Below are 26464 nucleotides of genomic sequence, written 5' to 3'. Positions count from 1 at the left end.
TAGAACACATAACTCATAATAATAAAAGATGCTATTTTGTAAGGTGACAATATTTGACTTCTTTTAAATTATATGACCACCTTTACCCGAAGCTATTAAAAATATTAAGGCTGATTTTTATATTAACAGCTGAGAAGAGTGTCCTATACCCTCCAAATAATTTACTATTTATGTTTTAAGTTGTTTTTTCCCTTCCAAATAACCAGAGGAAAAAAATAAGGAATACTTACCACCTCGGACATGTAGCTCATCTCTCATTTCTTTACTAATTTGAGCTGGTGTAATATATTCCTTCCCATCAAGTGTGTGAACTACTTCTAGCTGTTTTTGAGCAATCAATTTATTCACAATCTCAATGCAGTTCCGCTCTGACAACCTGAGAGACACAAGAAGTTTTAAAAATGAACTTGGTACATTTGTGCTTAACAAAATTAACAACGTATGAAAATGGGCTTTTTAAAAAAAGTTTGGGTGAAGAGTCCCTAGGTTCTATATTACAAAATCTGTATCTCTTATTAGTGTAACCATACTGATTCAGTAAGTTAAAAAAAAAAACCCTCTTGGGAGCAAGCAGGTTTACGTAAGCTTAAATCATGTACCTAATTGGTACAAATCATTCTATTACAGAATTTCAAGTCTGCTCTCTCCCCTGGGCCTGCTTCTACTCTTCAAATCTGAATAGAAAAGTGAGGACATGTAATTTAGGTAGGAAAAAACCCTGCCCTTTTACTTCAATTTCTAGTTTAAGTTCAATAAAAAACCAAACAAACCAGAATTTTCTTTTAAATTAAGTGTGTGATTGCTTCACTACTACTATTGGTCGGTAGGCAGGAGATATGGCCTAGGAAAACCATGACTGCAACTGTTATCCAAGCACTTAAGCATTTGCCCTAGTTTGCTCTCAGTGCTACAAAATACAGTATTAAGGAATAAAGGTCTTCAAGCCCCAGAAGGCACAAAAACATCAAAGGTAATAGACAGTCAACGAATAGAAAAGGATTCTATTAACATTGTATATGTATTCTGTAACATTAAAAAGCAGAGCTAGGATGCCCAGGACACATCCCCCCAAGGTTTCTGGGTTTGCAAGAAATGCCAGTGTCCAGGAGTCCTTAAAAATGACAGATGGGACCATGGGTCTGGCCTAGCACAACTCTTCCGGTGCACACAAAGGCAAAATGTTTAGAGTCAACATAGCATTTTCTAAGTACTGTATTTTGGCGTTAGCCTCTCCTTTCCAGCTTATTCTAGGTCAGGAAATGTGTAATAGTTAATGATGCCATAGGGACTTGACGGGTAAATAAGGATCAGAGGGACCCTCTCATGACAGCTAGAAGTCACCAGTCTCGGCCATCAAAAAGGCGGGGCGCGCCAGCTCTTGGCTGGGGCATGGCTCGGGGGGTTCCGGGCCGTAGTAGCTTTCGGGCTTCACCGCCGAGAACTGTACTTGGAACTGCAATCCAGGTTATGGTAGGAGGAAGAAGCCAGAAACGGTGACACAGAGGGGGAAGTGCGGGGTCCAGAGCCAGGAATCCCCGGCCTCAGATCACGGCGTGGCTGCCCTGGGGCTATTTTGGACTCCGCAACGGAGAGGGAGGGTCGGCACCTCTGTGTGGCCTCGGCGAACTGCGCCCGCTGGAAGTCAGCCGCCAACCGCCTGATCTCCTCCCAGGCATCCGCCATCACGGCCCTACTCGCCGAGCCGCCGAAGAACTGCAGACACGTCAGCCTAAATGCAGCGGGAGCCGAGGCGGAACGGGCCGCGCGGAGGGACAAGAGACTCCTTCCCCGACGCAGATACCGAACGCGTGCGCCCCGCTCCGGCAGGGGCGTGCCGGAAGAGCCGTAGCCCCGCCCACTTCGCGTGGGCGGGGCGTCCTCCCTGTTGTGAAGCCGCAGGGCTTTGCTGGAAGCCAGGTGGCGAGGTTCTCGCAAAAGGGTGGGATGCAGGAGGGGGCAAGTTAGAAAAGTGCTACTTTCGGTCTTTGTTTGTATTGTAACTAATGTTTCAGGGCACTGATAATCAGATTAACGAATTTTCTTTTTCTTCTGCCCTTCATTTGTTTCTTGGGGAGAGAGCGGGGAGGAGATGTGCCTGTGCCTGCAATTAGTAATATCTCTTCTTCCCTAGTTATTAACAAGGAGCAGTCCATTGGGTATCATGCTAATTTTTACGTGGGCACAGGGCACAGAGTACCTTTTGGGAGACAAGTGGGACACAGTACTGAAGGTAGGTACTCTATTTTTTTGCACAAAGATGACTAATTCGGGTACCAAAAAGGCTGGGCATTGCTTTCATGGTGTTCTAGATTTAGACTGTTATTCTTTCCTATTTCTCCTCTGGGGAAGATTGGCTCCATCAAGCAATGAAGAAATAGAAACATACGATAATGCGTATATATGGCTACGGATGAAATGGAGGAGGCAAAAGACACGTTTATTTCGCTTTACCCTGCACTGATATCAGTAAAAGGTAGGTATTTACTCTGGAGTAAATTTCTTGTCCTCTTTTATTTTTATACCTAACTTTTCACTGTAAAAGAAAAATTTTCATTCCTTTTAACTGCATGCGCTATAGAGTTGGTGAAGGGGAATTGTTCCAGGTCTTTTCCAATCTCAGTCTCTTATTCGGGGTGACTCAAATCCAATGCCACAAAGGTACTTGTCCAGCAAAGTTCCCAACTTTATTTAAAATGCAGAGAACACAGTCACAAAACCTGATACTAAGTACTGCCACCAAACAGCCACACTGTTTGGCAAAGTGATTGCCAGCCAAGAGGCAGAAGAGCAGAAGTCAAGAAGGTAGCTTGGAAGAGGGTAGGTGGTGTGGTTCCAAAGGGTATCAAGCTTCAGAACAACCAGAAACATTCATTCATATAACAGACTTATTGATTCTCTATCCGATACCATGGAGTACATTGGTTGGTAAGGCAGGCATGATCTTGCCATAAACAACTTATAAATCTAATAAAGCAGATTTTTTTTAAAGATTTTATTTATTTATTTGAGAGAGAGAATGAGAGAGAGAGAGCACATGAGAGGGGGGAGGGTCAGAGGGAGAAGCAGACTCCCTGCCGAGCAGGGAGCCCGATGCGGGACTCGATCCTGGGACTCCAGGATCATGACCTGAGCCGAAGGCAGTCAATAAAGCAGATTTTTTAAAAAAGTACTTAGTATAAAGTATAAATGCAGTAGGAAAAGTATAGTGTACCGTGTGACCACTTGGCATTCAAACTTCTTCCTTACAAATAAGCCTCCATGAGCCCGGATTCTACTTTTTGGCAGCATCAACTACTGCACACCACATGTGAAGTAGTGGCCTAGATACACCAAGCCTTTTCAGGACTCCATATCTTTCTGGAATGCCTGTCTTATTCCTCACAGCACCACGTTCTTATTTATTTTGTAACTTATTCTTCCGTGACGTCCCAGATTAAATAAAACTCTTCAACGAAACCTTTTTAAATTCCTACGATTAGGGGCACCTGGGTGGCTCAGTCGTTAAGCGGCTGCCTTCGGCTCAGGTCATGATCCCAGGGTCCTGGGATCAAGCCCCGCATCGGGCTCCCTGCTCAGTGAGAAGCCTGCTTTTCCCTCTCCCCCTCCCCCTGCTTGTGATCCCTCTCTCACTATGTCTCCCTCTGTCAATAAATAAATAAAATCTTTAAAAAAAATAAATTCCTACCATTATTCTGTATGCAGTGTCCCCACCAATTCTTTATTCAGTTGTCTATAATAGCAAGCAAAACTGTATTGCAGTTTTTATTTACTACATCTCTAAATAGTCTGAGCTCCTCAATGCTCCATAGCATGCGTATGACAACTGGTACATAGTGCCTGATATATTTCATATATATTAAATAAATAAGTCAGTGTAAATGTTTTGGTGCAGCATTTTACTTTGGTATAATAATAACATTTACATTTCTTCTTTTTTTTTTTAAGATTTTATTTATCTGAGAGAGAGAGAGTGGGCAAGAGAGAGCAGGAGCAAGGGGAGGGGCAGAGGAAGAGGGAGAAGCAGACTCTCTGCTGAGCAGGGAGCTTGATGTGGGGCTCAATCCCAGGACTCCAGGATCATGATCTAAGCTGAAAGCAGACACTTAACTGACTGAGTCACCTAGGTGTTCCCATTTACATTTATTCTTAAAAGGCAATAATTCCTAAAAAAGGAATAATTCATGACTGTATTTTCTAGAGACTAGACTAAAATGGTAGCCACGAGCAAGATGAAGCTATTTAAATTTTAATTAAAATTAAATAAAATGATACCAACAGAGAACAAGTGGAATTTGAAATTGAAAACACAATGTAGTTTACATTAGCACCCCCCAAAATGAAATACTTAGGCATAAATTTAGCAAAATATCTACAAGATCTATATGAGGAAAACTACAAACTTAGATGAATGAAATCAAAGAAGAACTAAATAAATGGGAAGGTATTCCATGTTCATGGATAGGAAAACCAAGGGGAAAAAATCTCATATTGTCAAGATGTGAGTGCTCAACTTGATCTATGATTCAATGCAATCCCAATCAAAATCCCAAAAAATTATTTGGTGGATATCAACAGACTTATTGTAAAGTTTATATAAAGAGGCAAAATATCCAGAATAGCCAACACAGTATTGAAGGAGAGCAAAGTTGGAGGACTGACACGACCTGACTTTAAGACTTACTATGAAGCTACCCTAATCAAGACAATGTGGTATTGATGAGAGAATAGACAAATATGTCAATGGAACAGAATAGAGGGACCAGAAATAGACCCACATAAATATAGTTGACTAATACTTGACAAAGGAACAAAGGCGATGCAATGGAGAAAAGATAATTTTTCAACCAATAATGCTAGAATAATTGGACATTCACACACACACAGATGAATCTAGATGCACAACTTACAGCTTTTATAAAAATTACATTTGGATTGGGCGCCTGGGTGGCTCAGTTGGTTAAGCGACTGCTTTCAGCTCAGGTCATGACCCTGGAGTCCCTGGATTGAGTCCCGCATCGGGCTCCCTGCTCTGCAGGGAGTCTGCTTCTCCCTCTGACCGTAACCCCTCTCATGTGCTCTCTCTCATTCTCTCTCTCTCAAATTAAAAAATAAAATCTTTAAAAAAAAATTACATTTGGATCACAGATCTAAATGTAAAATGCAACTATAAAGCCCCTAGAAGGTAACTAGAGAAAATTTAGATGACTTTGGGTATATCAATGACTTTTTAGATACAATACCAAAGATATAGCACATGAAAGCAAGAATTGATAAGCTGGACTTGATTAAAATTAAAAACTGTTCAAAAGTCAAAGTCAAGAGAACAGAAGACAAGACACAAACTGGGAGAAAATATTTGCAAAAGATATATCTGATAAAGGACTGTTATCGAAATATATGAAGTCTTAAAACTCAACAGTAAGCAAGCAAGGAACCAATTAAAAAATGGCCCAAAGACCTTAACAGACACCTCACCAAAAAAGGTATACAGGCAGCAAAACAACATATAAAAAGATGCTCTGCATCATGTCATTAAAGAAATGCAAACTGAAATGAGATACCATTACACAACTACCAGAATGACCAAAATCCAGAATACTGGCAATGCCAAATGCTGAGGAGGACGTGAAGCAACAGGAACTCTCATTTGTTGCTGGTGGGAATGCAAAAAGGTATAGCCACTTTGAAAGGCAGTTTGGTGCTTCCTTACAAAACTAAAAATACTCTTACTCTATAATCTAGCAATTGTACTCTTTACTATTTACCCAAAGGAGTTGAAAACTTATATCCACACCAAAACCTACACACAGATATTTAAGGCATTTTGATTCCTAATTGCCAAAACTTGGAAGCAGCTAAGATTTCTTTCAATAGGTGAATGGATAAATGAATTGTGATACAGCCAGACAACGGAATATTATTTGGCACTAAAATGAAATGAGCTATCAAGTCCTGAAAAGACATAGAGAAACCTTAAATGCACACTACTAAGTGAAAGAAGCCAATCTGAAAAGGCTACATACTGTATGATTCCAACTCTATGACATTATGGCAAAGGCAAAATTTTGGAGACAGTAAAAAGACCAGTGTTTGCCAGGGGTTAGGGAAGGTGGAGGGATGAACAGGCAGAGCACTGAGGATTTTTAGGGCAGGGAAAATACTCTGTATGATATTATAATGATGGACCTGTCTTACTATGCGCATGTCCACACCAATAGGATGTAGGACACCAAGAGTGAGCCAGTGTAAACAGTGAATTTTGAGTGATTGTGATGTGTTAATATAAGTTCATAAATTGTAAGAAATGTACAGTCCCTCTCTGGTGCGGGACTTTGATAACGGAGAGGCTATGTGTGGGTGCAGAGATTATATGGGAAATCTCTATACCGTCCTTTCAATTTTTCTATGAACCTAAAACTGGCCTTAAAAAATAGTGTTTAAAATATTAAATAAAATTTAAAAGTTAGTCATTCAGTCACAATAGCCACCTTTCAAAGGTGCAATAGCCGTATGTGGCTCATAGCTATCTTATGGGAAAGTATAGAAAACCATTCTCACCTTCACCAGAAGTTCTATGGGACAACTTTGATTTAGACCTTTGATAAAGGCACACGTTTGTTCATTCTGAGATCATAAGACTCAAAACAACTATCTACACCAAGCAACCATATATCTTAACTGCAGTATCGGTTATTTTGAAGGGGGAATAAGAATTTGAATGGGGACTGTTTCAAAGTTGGCTAACATTGTGATACAGAGTAGGGGAGCTTTAATTAATCTAATGTATGAATAGGATAATGGTAAACAGTACAAGTGGCCACTGAATAAGAGATGAGAGATTCCTTTTAAGAACAAGCTTTATGTAGACTTGGAAAACAGAGCTTCAGTTCTCTAAAAAAAAAACTTTCTAACAGCTTGTGTCTACAAATGTAAGTCAAATTTTGACATGTGGGAAGGACTCATGGTCTTTTCAACTATGCTAGGTACATGATTGTGACACCATCCTCAGATTAATTTTAAATCCAAAGGCTAAAATAGCATTCTAACATTTGTAATGTGGATTGACAGTTTCTTTGATGATATAAGATGTGATACTGTAAAGTCCTTCCAAGATAAGCTTTTCTTTTAATAAAATTTGAAGCATTTCCACCTGTTTACTAGAAAATAAGAAAATTTGAAGTAATTTCTCCAACTCACCTAGGAAAATAAACCTAAACAACTGCAAAATGTGTATTGTCAAACAAGTCATTGCAGAGAAATTACAAAGACATTGTGTTAATTATATCACTGATATTATCTTATTGTAGTTAGGGACTTAACAATTACCTTAATACCACCACCAAAAATGGCAGTAAAATCTTATACATAAAAAGCATCAATGCCTTAGGAAACCACTTAGGTGGAAGAAAAGCAAAATGGCCGGAAAAAAGATGAAATTGAAGAACTAGGAATAAAGGAAGCAAGAAGGTATAGGGGATTCAATAGTTAATACCTCTACAGAGTCAAAAATAATGAAAATAAATGCAAGCCCATTAGCTAGTAGAGCAAAGAGGTTATGACTTTTAAGAGAATTTTTTTTCTGCTATGATAGCAATGGAAGTCAGATTGCAGGATACCTCATGAGCAAATGTGAATAATTGGAGCAAGAACAAAGAGAGAGCTGATCAGATGTTGAATGAATAGAAGATAAGTCAGTGAAAAGAGAGATTATGATGATGTTGAAGAGGTAGGCAGCAATCACTCAAGAATCACAGAATCACAGCATTTTAGGGCAGGAAAGACTCTTCAGATCATTCATGCTAATATCCACCCACAGTAATAATTTCTCTGCAAGACCCTAGCAGATTATGTACTTTTTGCTTGACCACTTAAAGTGATGAAGTATTCCCTTTTTTGCAAAGTACGTTAATCCATTTTGGGACAGATCTAACAGTTAGAAATTCCTTCCTTATGCTAAAGCAAGATCTGTTTCTTTGTAGCTTCCATATTCTTCCCTTGGGTCCACAGAATGACTCTAATGTATCTTTCCCATGACAACCCTCCAGATATTCAACATGTCCCTCCTGTTTTCATTCTCCAAGTTAAGCATCTCAGATCCTTTGATTATATCTCCTGACAGAATTTCCAGACCTCTAGATATCCTGGCCCCCCTCTCTTATTGAACTCTAGTTTGCCAATATCCACTTTAGAAAGTGATGCCCAGAGGAATTTAGTATTTTGCACATAGTCTGACTAGAGCAGATAACAGTGAGATTAATTTCCCTAGATGTTAGAATTCAGTTAATTGGACTCTTGGCTTAAATAGAGCTGGTAAGGCACTGTATCTGACTAAATTGCTATCAAACTAGGTTTAGTCAACTCTGTACCTGAAAAAATTAATTTCACCTTGTTAGCATTGATTCATTGATTCATTCATTATTTCAACAAATAGTATTTGAGGTGCCTTGAGGATGCCAAGAAGAATAAACTGTTCTAACCAATCGAGATTATTTCAGAAATTAAGTATCATTCAACATTGTTCTTTCTGCCATCACTTGTCATCTATAAATTTTTAAAATATAATTAAGTTTTTATTTAAGTTAATAATGAAATTGATTAAGAGAGAAACAAGGATATATGCTGTGATAAGCTGATGACACTGGTATGTTAGGATCCTAGATTCAAAAAATTTTAGAGCTAGAGGGGACTTTAGGGACATCTAAAAGTCTGATTCATTTATTTTATAAAGTAGAGTTAACATGTACCTTTGTGTGTGATTGTCTTAAATACCATATTTCTCCTTTTGTTTAAGGGGAAAGTAATGGAATGACAGCTTTTATGGAATAAAAAATAAAAATTTTATGGAATTCCAGAATTCAGATTTATCAGTCTTAGAGGGAGCAAATTTTTCAAGACTTACTCTTAAAGAACTCATGCTGTTTCATAATAATCACTGTTTTCTTTATCAAAATCCTACAAAAAGCCATCTATTTGCAAACTTATTTTAGAATATTTTTCCTTTCCTATATTTTTCTTTTTCTTCTCATTCCAAGATGAGGTTTAAAATTCTTTTTTGATATTTGTAGGTTTCATTGGGGGATAAGAGAGCAAATTTCTGCTCATTGTGACTTTTCATCTTTATCAGTAAAGCAATAACAGGAATCCCTTCTGGTTCACATCAGTTTATCATTGGTACATAATTTTTGCAGCCTGATCTGTGGAGTCAAATGCATGTAAATACTTTATAAGCTATAAAATTATCTATATATTTATGCCCCCCATTACTCCTCACTACTGTTGTGACTATATTGTCAGGATTTCATTTTAGAGCCATATTTTTTGTGAAAATTGTTCTGCAAATATATATATTTATTCCCCAAACACGAAGTATTCTTTTGTTTCCAAGGGAACAAATTCTATATGAGTTTTGTACCCCCCCCAACCAGTTTCTTCACAGTGCTGTATTTAGAGCCAGAATTATTAGCTCCAGGCATCACTTGCTTTCCTGTGTACACTTTTCCAGAGTATAACTGCCAGGCAAAATGACAAAAAAGCAAACTCGCAAAGAAACAAGTTAGTGTTCTTGTCAGTGCTCGGGCGTTGTTCTCAAAGGAGCTGAAATTCTTCTATTTTATCAACAAAATGTGATGTTAAGGAATGTATTGGCAGTTTGTGTCACGGCTAAGGCAGCGGTGTGTAGAATGGAACGTAGAATTAATAGTCACAGGGACACTTTCTAAAGAAATATATAGTATCTATGTTTCCTGCCAAACAAGGAAAAAGTCACACTAGCTCAAATCTTCAGGAATGACTTGTTTCTTTCTTCTTCTTCTTCTTGGTTCGTTGACCACTTTTGCCCACTTTGCCCACCTCTAACACCTCACCTCTGGCAACCGACTAATCTGTTCTCTGTATCTGAGTTTGTTTTATTTTAGATTCCACATTTAAGTGAAATCATAGAGGTTTTGTCTTTCTCTGTCTGGTGTCTTTCTTCTTTGTCTCTTGCTCCTTCTCCTCTCTTGATTTTCTCCTCTTCCTCTTCTTCCTCCATGTGTTAGTCATTAGTTGCACCAACAAGATGATATGCTGTAAAGAAATTGAGGACTTGTAGCAGATGCCTCATTATAGGGGTGGCACAGACCCCCTGAAAGATGTGTAACATCTGGGAGTTGTTAAGGGACACAGCTGGCATCCCTCATCTCTACCTTTTAAAATTCCATTCTGAGGAGATTGTTTCTGAAAGTAAGTTCTGGTCAAGCTCAGAAAGTGCCAAGATCAACGAGGGTAGTTGGCATCTATCCTAGTTCATGTGCAAGGTAAAAATGTCTTCAGATACACAGATGTGCACCGTCTATGTTATGACAAATCTTTAAGGCAATTCTTATGTTCTCTTAATTTATTTCTTTAAATCTTAAAATCTGTGTTCATATTTTAAGCAGATTGAGTTTGTTTATGAGAGAGATATTATTGCTGATACCTGTTATTCATCATAGTAATTACATTCCCATGTAATTTTTACATGGATTAAACACTTAATGTCTTGCTTACATCTGTTTGACCATAGCAGTTCCAATTGATTTCATTTGGTCAGCAAATACACGGCACAGAAGCTCGCAGTCTTCCTTTTAGTACCCATGGTAGGCCACTAATCAATTATGGCATTTGTCTTGCAAAGCCTGGAAATGCCTGAGAATCCTTCTCAAACAGTGTTCCAGCCAACTGCTAACAATATATCAGAGTTGGCATGTGCTATGAAATATATTCCCCATTCTAGAGCAAGGCCATGCCTCTGAGAAATATCCCAATGTAAAAAGACCTCTGGGCAGTGGTATCAGAAATATAAAGATCACCCAGGGAGTATATCAATACCTCTCTGAATGGGGAATGGCACCAGGAGAATCAGATACAGATCCCAGTTTCTTGGGAGCCAGGAGAAAAGATAATTCTGGTTTGGACTTAGAGTAAATGTAGACTGGAAACAAAAAGAGAAAACATCTTTGGGGCTGTATCTATAAATCTATAAATAGTCTGTGTGGTCATCACTCAGATTCTTGAGCAGTTTTTTTGTATTTCACAGTGGTGCTTAATTGTGGTATCATAGATGTTTCTGGGACTAATGATCCAAAGTAGTGAAAGGGGACACATTTGTTTTTGGTTTTGTTTTACCACAGCATAGAGGAAGGAGCTTCTACAAAGAGGGAGTTCATTCTTTTCCTAGTGGTTCTCACTGTTTGGTCTTAGGAAACTTTTGTGGCCTTCAACATTCTGAGGATCTCTCAAACAGCTTTTGTGTATGGGTTCTATCTATTAATATTTACTGTGTTAAAATTAAAACTGAAATAAACTAAAATAGTTGTTGAAAATGACTACAGTAAAAGGACTGTTAACAAAAATAATACTTTTTTTTTGTAAAATTAATCTGTAGAACAAAAAATTTAGTGAGGGGGTGGCATTGTTTTACATTTTTCTAAATCTTTTTAACATTTGGCTTGTTAAAAGAAAATTCAGAGAACTTTATTTGATATGAATATTTTATTGAGCAAGAAACAAACTATTCATAAGCAGGGAGACTTCAAAACTAAATGTGGTGGAAGGGTGGCTTTCAGTGGTTACAGCTCAGTTTATAAAGCATGAATGAGGAAGTGCATTGTTTTCTGTTGTGATTTGTTACTAGAAATTCACATTCTTTTTAGGGTAGTAGCACTCTATATACTGATTTGTTTGCCTATCTGCTTACTTGATTGGCTAGGAAGCTATAAAGTCATGCTGATAGGAAGAAAGCATAGTTTTATTTAAGGTCAGAATCAGCATTTCTGGGAATCAGGACAATTTTAAGCTTTGGTTGCATGACTATAAATGTTTGGTGTTTGGGTATGTTCAGACTATGTCCTTCATTTTGAGGCTTAATAGAAGCTTCTTAATTCAATTTGTTATGATTTCCCATATCACATAGTCTCTGGAAAACTTCACTGCATACTCATGAAAAAATATGTGTGAAAAATACAAATAATATTTGACTTAATACCATTTTGAAAATAGTTTTGACCTCACAGACCCCTTGAAAGATTTTAGGGACACCAGAGATTCCTGACTGATCCTTTCAGGACTGATGATTCAACCCTTTCTGTGATGACCTGATGTAGAATGAATGTATAAAGTCTCTTGCTAGGGCTGTTCCTTGGCATTTCATCATTTAAAAGTAGCAGACCTGTGGAAACAACATAATCAACTGAGATAATCCATTCAACTAAATGTTTATTAAAGAGATTTTCATAACTTTTACAATATTTACATTCATAATTTAGAGAAAGTATACCCCCCAATATAAGTAAACATAGAAAGTCAAGATCTGGGGAAAAACAATGCAAGCATTTAGGCCATATAGCTCTATAAAGTTGGCTCATTCATTTATTTAATACATATTTATTGAACACCTATACTGGGCATAGGGGATGCATGAAGAACCTTCATTTGTTGTTACCTTCATTTGAGCTTACATTCTAGTTGTATGACTTGCACCCCAAATATGGCTTTTAAGCAAACCAAAACCAAAATCAAAATAAACACATATGTCAATTACAGGATTAACATTGGCCAAAAAGTGAAGAGGGACCCTCAGGGGAAGCAAAGATTTTTGACGATGTACTATAGTAAATAGTTTTCCTACAGTAAATGTCACAATGGACTTTGTGAAGCTCTTTATTATAGCCTCCATTGATGAAAGCTGAGGACATGAGAACAAAATGGAGCTGAGAGTATCACAGAAACTTCTTTCTGTGAAACAAACATTATCATCCATTTGTTGTCCATCTTAGAAGATGGTGACTCTAAAATGAAATTACTTTTCTTTTTTATATCTGCATTTTCATAGTACAAGCCTCTACTAGTCCATTAGAGCTGTGGTACTGCCTCCTAGAAATTAGTCCCAAAGTTCCACCTTACAGCAAGAGGGCCAAGAAATGTCGAGAAACACAGGCTATTTGATGGGAAGTAAATGTTTGATACAGCTGGTACTTTGAAGGAATATTTCTTTAGATGGAAGGTTTTTTGTTTTTGTTTTTTCCAGAATGGGAAAGAACGGTCGTGTTACAGAGTGAATTGTGTTTCCCCCAAATTTATATGTGGAAGTCCTAAGCCCAGCACCTCAGAATGTGACTGTTTTTGGAGATAGGGTCCTTAAAGAGGTAACTAAGGTACAATGAGGTCATTAGGGTAGGCCTTAATCCAATATGACTGGAGTCCTCATAAGGAAGAAAATTAGGACACAGAAATGTATGGAGGGAAAATCATGTGAGGAGAGAGAGCAGACAGCCATCTACAAGCCAAGGAGAGAGGCCTCGGAAACCAGGCCTGCCCCCACCTTGATCTCAGATTTCTAGCTTCTGGAATTGTGGGAAAATAAATTTCTGTTTTTGAGACTACCCAATCTGTGGTACTTTGTTCTATCAGCCCTAGCAAACTAATGGTGTGAGTGTATGATGAGGGGAAGGAACCATTGAAGGGAAAGTAATCAAAGATGAGAGAAAGGGAGGAGGCAGCAGAAGGGTGGGAATCAGGGGGAGAAAATCCCGTGTGGCAGAAAAGTATGAGATAAAATCACAGATAGATTGTGTGTGGTCATTTGAAAAATAGCATCAAAAGATATCCATGTCCGTTTCCTGGAATTGATGAATATTACTTTATTTTTTACTTTACTTTATTAAAAGGTTTATTTATTTATTTGAGAGAGAGAGAGAGAAAGCCCACCTGTGTGGGGAGGGGTAGAGGGAAAGAATCTCAAGCAGACTCCCCACTGAGCTCGGAGATCAGACCATGACCCTGAGATCACGACCTGAGCCAAAACCAAGAGTCAGAGTCTCAACCAATTGAGCCACCCAGGCGCCCATATGAATATTACTTTATATGACAAAAGATGTGATAAAGTTAGGTCTCTTGAGAGGAAAAGTTTATCTTGGATTACTTGAGTGGGCCCTAACCATAAACATGTGTGTCCTTATAAGAGAGAGGCACACAGAAAGGGAGAAGGTAATGTGATGTAACCTCAAGCTGAGGAACGCCTGTAGCCACCGGAAGCGGGGTGAGGAAAGGAGAGAATATATTTCTGGTGTTTAAGCCACCAAATTTGTGGTAATTTCTGACAGCAGTCACAGAAAACTAATAAAAGATGGACTAAGCTTGGATATCACAAAGGAAATTTCTTCCTTTTAGACATGAAATACAAAAGTAGAGTTGTTTATACACTAATTATCTTGGAGGTGGTGAAGAAGTTGACGTAATTAAGACTATCCATTTTGCAAGTACTAATGCCTCACAAACTTATTTAATTTTTTTATTTGGTAGAAACCCCAGAGTTTAGTCTGAACCCCAAAGATAATAGAAAGCATTGAGATTTAAAAAAATTTTTTGGCAACAACCTTTTATCAAAAAATAGTAAAGTTTCTTATTTTACTTCATGAAGTATTTCGTTATAATTAAAAAAAATCAGACAGGAAACAAAGGGTCAGTAATGAAAAACCCGACTCCTCAAGATAGGCATGTTTTACAAGTAAAGTTAGAAATTTCCAATTGCTTTTCCTGAGGTCAGAACAACATTCCTAACAAGTTTGCTTCTTTAAAATTCTGTAACGGTACAATGTTCTAGATTGTGATATACTGCAACATAACAAAATCTAATGGATTTTCCTCATGAAAATCTATAAAATTGCTTTGATTGAACACTGCTTCAGAACCTGGTAAATACATTGTTTATCTAAAATCTTGTATGTGTTATCATGCTTATTCTGGCAGGTGGGTGGGGGAAATTTGGGTGAATGTTTGTTGTTAGCAGAAGGATGAATTAGTTTTGCAGTATGAGTTGGCATCCCATAAAATCCATTCACAAAATAGTTGCTTACTGGAGTTTTTCATCATTATGGCTGAGAAAGAGGCACATCTGTGCTCCTTGCAATATGAGACATTCATCTTTTGAGCAAATGATACACACTAGAATCGATTGGGATAGAAGAGAAAAAAGATTCAGTACATAGTTCTACTTGAGACCTTGACTCCAACACTAGAGACAGAATTGAGATTCAGCCCTATAGCTACACCATGAAAAGCCACATAACCATATGGAGGCTTCACACATTTCACTTCTGTCTATGATGGCTTTCTTTTGAGTAATTTCGTAGAGAAAACAACATGAAAAAGAAACACATTGGGGCGCCTGGGTGGCTCAGTCATTAAGCGTCTGCCTTTGGCTCAGGTCATGATCCTGGGGTCCTGGGATCATGCCTGCTTCTCCCCTTCCATCTGCTCCTCCCCTGCTTGTGCTCAATCTCTCTCTCTTAAATAAATAAATAAAATCTTTTTAAAAAAGAAACATGCTTAGAAGTCCTTAAAGTATTACTAATTATTTGTTTAGCTTGGTTTCAGAAATCTGATATGTTGCTATCTTAAACATATATGAAATTCTCAAACACCAGCAACCTGTCTTATAAGTTACCTTGGTATAGGGACATTGTCTTTCATTTTTGTACTCACATATTTATATAGCACAGTGCCTCAAAATGAAATATTAAATTGTCACATTATACATTGATTATTACAGTAGTCGCTTACCTGTTTTGCCAATTTCAGTTTACATTTCTACAACATATTTATATTAAAAACATAATTATTTTAAAAGCATGGCTCATGCCACACATGCTTTTAAAAATAATTAATGGCTCTGCATTGGTCAAAGCAAGGAAGTACAGACTCCTAAAAACCTCCTGAAATAACCCTATACACTCTGTCCCTAATTTACTGCCCCAGCTGTATCCTAATCTTCCTCAGCACCCTTAATGAAGGCTGGTATCCAGCCACATGCCACACTGTTGTCCTTCTCAAAATCCACAGGATTCCTGCAGAGCTCTGAATATTTGCACCTAATAGTTGGTCTTTCTGAAAGGCCCTTTCCTCTCTTCTTTATCCCTGGCCATGTAATTTTCTCCCTCCTGTGCTCTAATAGCCTTTATCTGTTCTCCTCTTGAATAATAGAAGGACCTTAGAAAACTTTAATTTTTTCTACTTAGATAATTTTAAAACTTTATTCCATTATTTTATTCTCCAAATTAGTCAAAGGCATAACATTTTTTTTTCCCCTCTGAGTTTCATCTTCCATCTACTCCTTCTTTCTTGGTTCAAATTCCTTCATTATGAGATAGATCCATTAATAATACTCTGGCAAATAGCCATCAGTAGTAAAACTATCATAGTCTTTATTTGTTCATCAGCAAATCCCATTTGATCTTCCAAGTGGCTGCAGAATCTGACCACTTTTACAACGTTTCCCACCATCATCCTAGTCCTCTTCAAATGGGTGTTGGGAACATCTTGCTACCTGATAATTCTGCTTCTACTCTTGTCCTCTCAGTAAATATTGCTAATTACCTCCCAAAGATCCATTCTCTCCTCTTTTGTTAAAAATCGTATCCTATTATATTGGAGTGATGTAGTAGTGAGCTAAAAAAAATGACAATTCCTTACCTCTCTTGCAAATGAAGTGCTTGAGGAGGTGTTAGAGTTGTCTCTGGGTGAAGCTTTGGGGAAAGCTCTCCTTTGAAGGAGCTGATAAATCTGGGAAGAACACTCTTTTTGTATTGCTTCTTCCTACATTTTAATGCCTATCATGTGAATGTGGTAGCAAGAATTACAGCAAAGTCTAAAAAGTAAATCCAGGAGAATTACTGAGACTTTGGTACTGATATCTTTGAGTAATAGAGTCTATATTAGCAATCTCCTAATTGATACAATTTAAGACTACTGCCCACATAGCAGCCAGGGAAATATTTTGAAAATGTTGGTTTGTAAGAGAAAACATAAAGAAACCTTTTTTTATCTTTGGAGTAGATAAAAATTCTTTATACATTATCCTCAAAAATACTAACCAAAAAGGAAAAACATGACAAATTGAAGTACATTATAATTAAAAACTTTCATCAAAGGATAACAATCGATATTGAAGACGCAGGGTGGTAGAAAATAGTTTCAACATATATATCTGACACAGAGTTTATATGCAAGAAATATAAAGGACTTCTACAAATCAGTAAGAAAAATACTACAACCCAACAGGAAAATGAGCAAAAGACTTAATAGGTACTTCACAAAAGAGAGTATCTAAATTACAATTAAACATATGAAATGAATATTACTCAGCCATCAGAAAAGATGAATATCCAACTTTTACATCAACATGGATGGGACTGGAGGAGATTATGCTAAGTGAAATAAGTCAAGCAGAGAAAGTCAATTATCATATGGTTTCACTTATTTGTGGAACATAAGGAATAACATGGAGGACATTAGGAGAAGGAAGGGAAAAATGGGCGGGTGGGAATTGGAGGGAGAGATGAACCATGAGAGACTATGGGCCTGAGAAAGAAACAGGGTTTTAGAGGGGAGGGGGGAGGGGGGATTGGTTAGCCTGGTGATGGGTATTAAGGAGGGCACGTACTGCATGGAGCACTGGGTGTTATACGAAAACAATGGATCGTGGATCACTACATCAAAAACTAATGATGGATTGTATGGTGACTAACATAACATAATAAAATTAAAAAAAAAATAAACATACGAAATGTACTAATGTGCTCAACCTCATTAATTATTAGGAGATTGCTAATGACATGAAATGTAAACTAAAGTAATGATAAAACAATATACATCCACCAGAATAGCTAAAACTAAGACTGATGGTACCAAGTGTTGATGTGTATGTGAAACACAGCTGGTGGAAATATAAGTAGATCCAACAATTTAGAAACACTGATTGGCTTATCTACTAATGCTGAACATAATGAATATCTTATGCACTAATAGTTTTACTCCAAGGTAAAATTCAATAGAAATGCATGTGTATTGTAGTAGGCTGAGTAATGCCCCCTTAAGAATGTCCACATTTTAATCCTCAGAACCTGTGTTGCCTTACATGACAAAGAGACTTGGCAGCTGTGATTAAATTAAGGCTATTGAGATGGGGAGATTATCCTTGATTATCTGGGTGGGCCTGATGTAATTGCAGGGGTCCTTATAAAAGGGTTGCAAGAGGAGTCAGAGAGAAGGCAAAGAGTGGAGTGATGCAGTTATAAGCCAGTGAATGCCAGCAGCCTCTGAAAGACCAAGGGCAAGGCATCGAATTCCCCTGGAGACTCCAGAAGGAAGCAGACCTGCTGACATCCTTATTCTTATCCCATGCACTTCATTTCAAACTTCTGGACTCAGAACTGTGAGAGCAGAAACTTTATTTTCATTAATACCATGATGCTATGTCTAGATAATGTAAGTGCCCAATAACAATCCTTGGGGGGGAAAATGTGTGAATGCAAATGTCTTTATTTCACTCTTACTTTGATGGGTAAGTTATCATGGTTTAGAATTCTAGGTTGACAGTTACTTTCTTTCAGCACGTTAAAGAGTTTTCTGGCTTCTCTCTTATCTTTCAATTCTTTCCTTTGCAACTTCAACTGGATGTTCTAGCCTCTGTGTCTCTGTATTACATGGATGGAGGTTTCTGTGATTTGTCCTGCACAACCAACCACTCAGACCTGCACATACGCAGGCAGGCTAAGGAATGTTGTTTATGAGACTTGTGCTGCGTAAGTGACCTCAGGAGCCTGATTCGTTGACATAAGCTGGCCTCCAGGTTAGAATTGGCCCTTCTGGTCTGGAATCCAAGAGTTATAAATTTTGCCTTACAACCCCTCCAGCTCCAGGCTGAGCTGGCCACCTGGAAGGGAATCTGGGAAAGGAGGCAAGCACAAGTAGCCCAGACTCCTTGAATATGTAGACACGATAACATAGGAATGCAGCTCGCTCCAAACTGCACATAGGCAAACAAATGTTTAACTTCAGACCCCATCATTTGCCCTATAAATACAGCCCTTGTGGGGATGGTCAGCTGAAAGTCTCACCAGAGGGGAGGACGCTCCACCCAGCCTTCTCAATTGGGACCCCAGCCTGGCTGTCTCCATGGGGCTTCCCCAGTTGATGAGGTTGGATGTTGAAAGTAACCCAATTTTATGTAACTTTGTCTTATTCGTCTTTACTGCTTACTATTGCCCTCATCTATGTGCAGATTTCCCTTTTCTTCTTTCTGTTTCTATTAGATTTTTATAATATCAGTTAGGAATTTTTCTCCTTTGAAACTGAGAGTACAGCTGCGTGAATCTTTTCTTTAGAACCGTCTCTAAACTTCTTCATTGTATCCATCTCTTTATTTCCTTATGCTGTTCTCCGGGTAGTTTGCTTAAATCTATATCAAGTTGATTAATCCTTTCTGTTTAACTCATCTATGTAAAGTGCACACCTTGTAAGGATAAATCTCAATGAATCATTACAAAATAAACATACCAAACATACTCTGTAACCACCACCTAGGTCAATAAGTAGAATTTTGTCAGCACCCAGAAGCCCCCTATCCCAATCACTATGACCTTCTTCCTACCTAGAGGTAACTGTTATTCCTTTAATATTTCTGTTAGTGGAATTTACTGAGAACATCAGGGGGTCTACTGACAACTGATTCTCTTGTTTTAGTCTGCGAATATCCTAATTCCGCAAAGACATTTTTATTGATTATAGAATTTTAAGTTGTCAGTTATTTTCTTTTGGCACTTTGAAAATACAATTTATTGTCTTCTGTCTTCTATTATTTTTATCAAAAAGTCGATAATGAGTCATATTATGGATCCCATCAAGCTAGTCTCTTTGCCTTTCTTATAACCAATTTTATGATTTTGTTATTTTTCTTTGTTTTTCATTGATTTTACTATGATGTGCTTACATGTAGCTTTCTTTGTATTTATCGTTTTTGGGTTTTCTTTATTTTTTTCATTTTTTAAAAAAAGATTTTATTTACAGGGCGCCTGGGTGGCTCAGTCAGTTAAGCATCTGCCTTTGGCTCAGGTCATGATCCCAGGGTTCTGGGATCAAGTCCCAGATAGGACTCCCTGCTCAGTGGGGAGCCTGCTTCTCCCTCTGCCTGCCGCTCCCCCTGCTTGTGCTCTCTCTCGTTCTCTCTCTCTGACAAATAAATAAAATCTTTAAAAGAAAAAGGTTTTATTTATTTTAGAGAGAGAGAACATGAGCAAGCAGGGGGAGGGGCAGAGGGAGAGGGAAAGAGAGAATCTCAAGCAGATTCTGCATTGAGTGCGGAGCCAGATGTGGAGCTCAATCCCAGGACCCTGAGATCATGATCTGAGCCAAAATCAAGAGTCTGCCACTTTAGAGACTGAGCCACATAAGTACTCCTCATTTTTGCATTTTCTAATGCTACCTGAATCTATGGCTTGATCTCTTTTGCAAGTTTTAAAAAATCCACAGCCATACTCTCTTCAACTATTTTCTGCATTTTTCTCTCCTCTTCTTCTGAGACTTGAATTACACATCTGTTCAAACTTTCACTGTATCACCTATGACTCTTCTATGTAATTTTGTCTATTTTTCCTTCCTTTTATTTCTCTACCTAATTCTGTACATTTTCTTCCAACCTATTTTCCAGGTGACTTATTCTTTTTTCATCTGCGACTAATTTACTGTAAGCCCATATATTGAGTTATTAATATTCAGTCATTACATTTTCTTCATATTTAGAATTTCCATTTGATTCCTTTTTATAATTTATACTTGTCTGCCAATATTAACAATTTTATCTTTTAATTCCTTAAAAATATTAAAATCTGTTTCCAATAATTCTATTATTTGGATTTCCTGTTTGTCTGTTTCTGTTACCTGTTTCTCCCTTGGTTGTGATCATGTTGTCTTGTCTCCCTATATCTTGTTTATTTTTAAATGTGAATGGCATATTTAATGCAAAGTAATATAACTAATTTAGGGGTATGATGATGTTATTTCCCATCAGAGAGGATTCATATTTTCTTTTGGTAGATGGCTACAAATTTCAGATCATCTTAATTCAATCACAATTTGAGATGATTCTTATCTGGGCTTCAGTTCTTATAAAAAGTCTGTCTTGTAATGATAAACCCTCATTCCTAGGGTGTATTTCTTAATTAATGATCCCAAACTCAAGTCCAAGATGTTTGTCATAACCCTTGTCTTGGGCAGGCAGTGGACTCCAGTTTTTGTTCCCTTGGCACCATGAATCTGTTCAAAATCCTACTAAGTTCCTGATTCTCTGATGCCTCTGATATAAGCATGTACATGTAATTCTTTCAGATGCTTCTGGTATAAGCATGTACATTAAGAAAAAGTGACCCCAGATGCAGACCTCTTCTGTCTTCTTTCTTTCTTCCCCTAGATCTATGTCTTTTTATTTAACCCTGCTTCTTTAACCCTCAAATGGATTCAAGCAGATTTAAAAAAATATCTTGCCAGCTTTAATAGTTTTTCTTAGCATTCGGGTTGATCTGATTTACTTTGCTACAATTACTGAAAATGAAAATCAGGCATATTCATTTTGTGAGGTTGTGGCATTTTCTGCCAGGTGTGGAAAGATGGAGAAGTTGTAAAAACCAGTTACAACCAAAGGCATATTTAGAGCAAGAGCAAATGAGTAACTGCAATTCTTGCATCAAGAAAAATATGAAATTCTATTGAATATTCAAATTCCAAGAAGGAAGGAATTGTGTATAGGAATTTTGAAAGCTTTTGTTGAAGTTGAAGTGATTATAAATTTTAAAGTTTTGATGCTAGAAAGAGTAAACATTAGCTCTCCAGAACATTTATTTACATGAACAGATACTGGACAAATGAACTCTTGCTGAATTTCTTTATTTTTTATTTTTACCTGACTATATTGATTGCCACAAATTCTAAATTGTTTTTTCTCTTTGCAAACATGGAACAACAACAACAACAAATCAACCTTTAAACTCTTTTAAACAATATTCAGAAACTGGTTAGCTACTATGCATGTTAAGCTTGAAATCTTGACAGCCAAAGAACAAGTACATGTATGCATTTTAAGTGATTTCCTCCATCATCATTTTAATGCTACTGGAATCATCCACTCTGTTAGGTGCTCTAATCATTTATTGATTTTCGGGTAACTAGCATGGCAGCAGCAACAAAAGCCTTACCACATTTCTGTCTAGAATTTTTGCTGTATCACAGCACCTGCTGTGAGGAAAATTAAGTATAGATGAGAGATCCTTGTTGATTTTACTCCCAGCAGCTTCCATGTGAAAAAAAAATACTTTGGTCCAGGACATCCTGAAACAAGAGAAAAATAAGGAGAAATGAAGGGGATCTGAAACAATAAAAGGTAAAATAAGGTGAAAAAGTGAACAAGGTAAGACATAATTTTTAAGAATTGTGAAATTCAGAGGCTGAGAAGAAAGGATATCCCCAGTATTTGACTGGGGAGAGAGCGAGGCCTGGGAAGTGCCCATCGTCAGAGGAAGTCAGGAGTTGGTCTGATTCCAGGGCTCTTGGCCTCTCACACAGTTCTTTGGCAAGTGAGTATCCTCTGGAGGCTGCTAATGGCTGAGTACCCCTCTGGGGGAGTTTATGAAGAGCATTAGGTAACATAGAACCTTGTTTAACTTAGTTGCTACATTCCATTTTGCTACTAAAGATTTCATAAGTTGCCAATATTTTTTCTTTGTTATTTTAACATTGTACTGTTTGTTTGGGAAGACAGAATTAGAATGAGGTATATTTTAGGCCTGACTAAAATAAGATCAGGGCCAAGAAACTTCTCACCAAATGTCTCATTGACTCATTATTTTGACTTAGCCTAGGAAGCTCAAGGAAGCTGCTGTTTCCAAACCACCTAGCTGTTACATGCTACTCTCTTGATAGCACGCTGCTTCAGCCCATCTACGCCCTGTTTCTGTTTCTGCCTTGGGAAAAGGACGCGCCCAATGTGGAGTAACTGAAAATCAACAGAAACATGCTCATTGAAAATATGGTTTAGGGAAGTAAGTTTTTTATTTATGAATGTGACAAAGGTAACAGCTTCTTACAAAAAAATAGTGCTATAAAATAAAAACAGAGTCCAAAGAGAAAATAAAATAAGAATCTCAGTGTTTAACTTCACACCATAAAGCCCTAATGCTTTATTTTATAGGAAATCCTCTTAGGTCTTCATCCAGAGACCACCTGATTATCTACTTTTTTAAAATTTACAAATGGCACATGGGATAGGTAGATCTAGATATTGCTGAGAAATCCACTCCACTGCAGACTCCATGAGGACAGAGACCATATTTATCTTATGCAATTTTGGATTTCTAGTGTGTGCATATGCTTACCATACAGTAGCAGCACAATAAATATTTGTTGAATAAATGAATAAATGAAAATTAGTTAGGGTGATCAGGAAATCTAGATCTTTCCCATTACCCAGATGTGTGCTATATCCCGAGATACCTGAAAAATCTCAGTTGTGATGCTAACAGTCTTGCCTTTTAGAAATAATTGGAATGGAAAATGTTTCACTTTTTTCCTGAGGCCTGTTAGTTTTGTGTTGAATGATCTAAAATGTAAAATTTATAACTGAGAATATTGGCAACTACTTAGATTGAAAACAAGCTATCTTCAAAATAGTGACCTCCAGGTAGAAAATTGATATACTTTTATTAGCTTCTTAAGCCAGGCTTATTTTTAATGTACCTTGCATGTCTAAAACATATACTTTCTCAAACTTAACTCTAAGTTATGATGCATATAACCTAAATATTGCCTCAACTAAGAAATTTTTGATCAAAGTAACAAGCAACTTATTACCTTAATTCAGTGTAAGGGAGCTGGTGCCTCAGTTAAAATTTCCTGTTTTGTCCTTTTATAGAAGTAAAGCTTAGTTCTGTGAGGGCATTAATGATAGATTTTTTTTTTTAAAGTTTTTTTAATCTAAAATTTCTGTTTCCTGAAAGTTCCTTTTTGCAGGATGTGTTGCTGTTCTCTGTCCTTCATCCTGGGCCCTTCCCTCAACAGTCTGGTGGTCCCTGACTGTCTGCTCACATTTCAGAGTGAGACCCAAGTAGGTGACAGGAAGCCCTCTCTGCATGTACGTGGACTGGACTATGGCCTGGTGGGCTTCTCTGTAGCCTAATCCAGCCAGGTAGTTTCACTGCAGAGCAGTAGTCATAAGGGATCTGTTAGGGCTTTCCTCTAGGGATGTCACCCCAAGAAAGAAATCCCCCAATCTCCTGCTTTTGAGTTATGGATTATTGAAACTGGATTGCCAGTTTTCTCCAAGCCCAGAAGTAGAAGGGTATTAGGGTTTCATCATTTATAATGTAGTACTTGATATGCAAAAGCTTTTTATCTTGATGACGTCCCAATAGTTCATTTTTGCCCTTGCTTCCCTTGCTTTTGGTGATGCATCTAGGTAGAAGTTGCTGCAGGGGAGGTTGAAGAGGTTGCTGCCTGTGTTCTCCTCAAGGATTTTGTTGGATTCCTGTCTCACATTTAGGTCTTTCATCCATTTTGAGTCTATCTTTGTGTGTGGTGTAAGGAAATGGTCCAGTTTCATTCTTCTGCATGTGGCTGTCCAATTTTCTTAACACCAGAGAAAGAGAATTATCGTATAACCTCACTCATATGTGGAATTTGAGAAACAAGGCAGAGGATCATAGGGGAAGGGAGGGAAAAATGAAACAAGACAAAACCAGAGAGAGAGACAAACCATAAGAGACTCTTAATCTCAGGAAACAAACTGAGGGTTGCTGGAGGGGAGGGGGGTGGGAGGGATAGGGTGGTTGGGTGATGGACACTGGGGAGGGAATGTACTATGGTGAGCACTGTGAATTGTGTAAGACTGATGAATCACAGGCCTGTACCCCTGAAATAAATAATACATTATATGTTAAAAAAAAAAACCAACCAAAAAAACAAACAAAAAAAATGTTGTACCTGACTAACACAATCTGTGGAATCAGCCCCACCATCTTTGTGGAAGTGACATATAGATGAGAACCCGAAGGTTAATTCGGGTCCTTGAACAGGTATATTGTTTGATAAGTTTAAAGATTTGAGGTGTTACCAAAACCCAATGGGCAAATAGAGGTAGGTTGGAGCAGAAGTGATTGACGGGGCAGATTGTGTAAGTTGTTAGAGGCCATATTTAGAATTCTGGATTGATTCTAGGTATAATGAGAAGCCATATAAAGATGTTAAGGAGAGTGGCATGGTTAATACTGGGTTTCTAATAAAATAACTCTGGCTGCTGCAGGGAGAATATATTTTAACAGAGCAAAATTGTGAGTCAAAGAAGAGTTAAAGGCCCTTGGGAACTACAGGCTGTTGCTGTAGTTCAGAGTGATGACTTGAAAATCAAGACCAAGGATGGAATTCTAATCCCAGTAACTGTAGAGAACTGGACTGACCCTTCCACAGATAACAATTATAATACATACACGTGCATGTATGCATACATGTGTTTGTGTATATATAACTTGAAGGCATTGAAAAATGGCCAGAAGCAGGCAGAACTTAGAGAAAATTTAACTCTTAAAAGAAAACACTCATACACACTGGGAGAAACTCACATTTATATAATTTTTTTAAATACAAGTCACATGCCATCTGCATGATATAGAATATCTACACTTAAACTGAAAGTCAGAATTCTACTGGTTTGAGAAATGAGAGGATGGAGTTTGAGAATGCCAGAGTGACTGAAAATTTAGAAGAACCTCCTGCAAAGGAGGAATTTATAGTGAGGAAGACTGAAAATATGAAGATGAACTCTCTTCAAGTCCTTGGCTGACTTCTGAACCATGTATGCATGGGGGAGATGCCAAGAAGTCCATCCAAAAGTAAGAGCTGAAAGGATGGCAAATGGATAGAAATTTTAGATACTTCTCAAAGCAGAGAAGACAGAGTTCAGAGTTTGAGTCCTTTCAAATTAGGGAACTTGGTAAACCTCATGGATTTTCCACCCACCCACCCCTGCAAAACATAACAGTAAGCCTCCACAGATTCTAAATAATCATCCAGTAATTTAACTTCCTTCCAGAACAAAACCCAACACTTTCTGGGGAAAATAATAGATCCCAGCATTTCTACAATGAAACACAGTATCTAAAATACAACCCAAATTTTTAGACATGCAAAAAAGAAAAAAAAGAACGTGGCCCATAATCAAGACAAAAAAGCAAATGAATCAGATGTAAAAATTAGCATACAAAGACTTTAAGCTTGATTTTGTAAATATGTTAAATGACCTAAGGGGAACAATAGATATAAAGAGTGAACAGATGAGAAATCTCAGTAAATGTTGGTTCACAACCTAGGGAGTTCCCAGAGTGAAATTCAAAACTGGCCCCCATACACATAAGGCAAGCAGAGACCAAATAAACCACTCCAGGTTGGTAGATGGTAGTTTTAATAAGCAAAGGAACTTACATATGAGGCTTGTCTTGGGCATCTGCAAGACGACTAGATCTCCATACTCACCCACCAGAATCTAAAGTTTATATAGAAGCCTCAGTGGGGTATCATATTCAGTCCAGATAGTTTCAACAACACATTCCTCTTGCAAGTCTGTGTCCTT

General features: G+C 37.7%; 1 protein-coding gene and 1 long non-coding RNA gene across 4 annotated transcripts in view; one reads left to right on the top strand and one right to left on the bottom strand.

Annotated features, from left to right (window-relative positions):
• UFL1 (UFM1 specific ligase 1) overlaps positions 1 to 1767 on the bottom strand; it is a 31639-nt gene extending 29872 nt beyond the window's left edge. Inside the window, exons 1-2 of one of the 2 annotated variants that reach the window (XM_006727559.3) lie at positions 1607 to 1767; positions 231 to 376 (exon numbers count right to left, since the gene is read on the bottom strand). In XM_006727559.3, the coding sequence (XP_006727622.2) occupies positions 231 to 376; positions 1607 to 1683 (223 nt within the window). In that variant the 5' untranslated portion in view covers positions 1684 to 1767. Of the gene's footprint in view, positions 1 to 230; positions 377 to 770; positions 1554 to 1606 lie in introns of those variants that run through there. The other variant, XM_081828675.1, reaches the window with a different exon arrangement.
• Positions 1768 to 1880: 113 nt separating this feature from the next.
• LOC115941579 (uncharacterized) lies at positions 1881 to 24612 on the top strand. 2 transcript variants are annotated; one of them, XR_014147813.1, is made up of 4 exons: positions 1881 to 2230; positions 2350 to 2477; positions 22139 to 22228; positions 22702 to 24612. It is a non-coding gene; the product is annotated as an uncharacterized LOC115941579 (long non-coding RNA). The 2 variants fall into 2 exon arrangements; XR_014147812.1 differs by having other exon boundaries at positions 1884 to 2230; positions 22136 to 22228.
• The last annotated feature ends 1852 nt before the right edge of the window (positions 24613 to 26464 follow it).

The sequence above is a fragment of the Leptonychotes weddellii genome, chromosome 8 (genome assembly GCF_054177405.1).
Source record: "Leptonychotes weddellii isolate Sample4059 chromosome 8, ASM5417740v2, whole genome shotgun sequence".
NCBI classification, from domain to species: Eukaryota; Metazoa; Chordata; class Mammalia; order Carnivora; family Phocidae; genus Leptonychotes; species Leptonychotes weddellii.
Note: the sequence above shows the minus strand (reverse complement) of the source record. Positions and strands in the feature narration are given on the sequence as shown.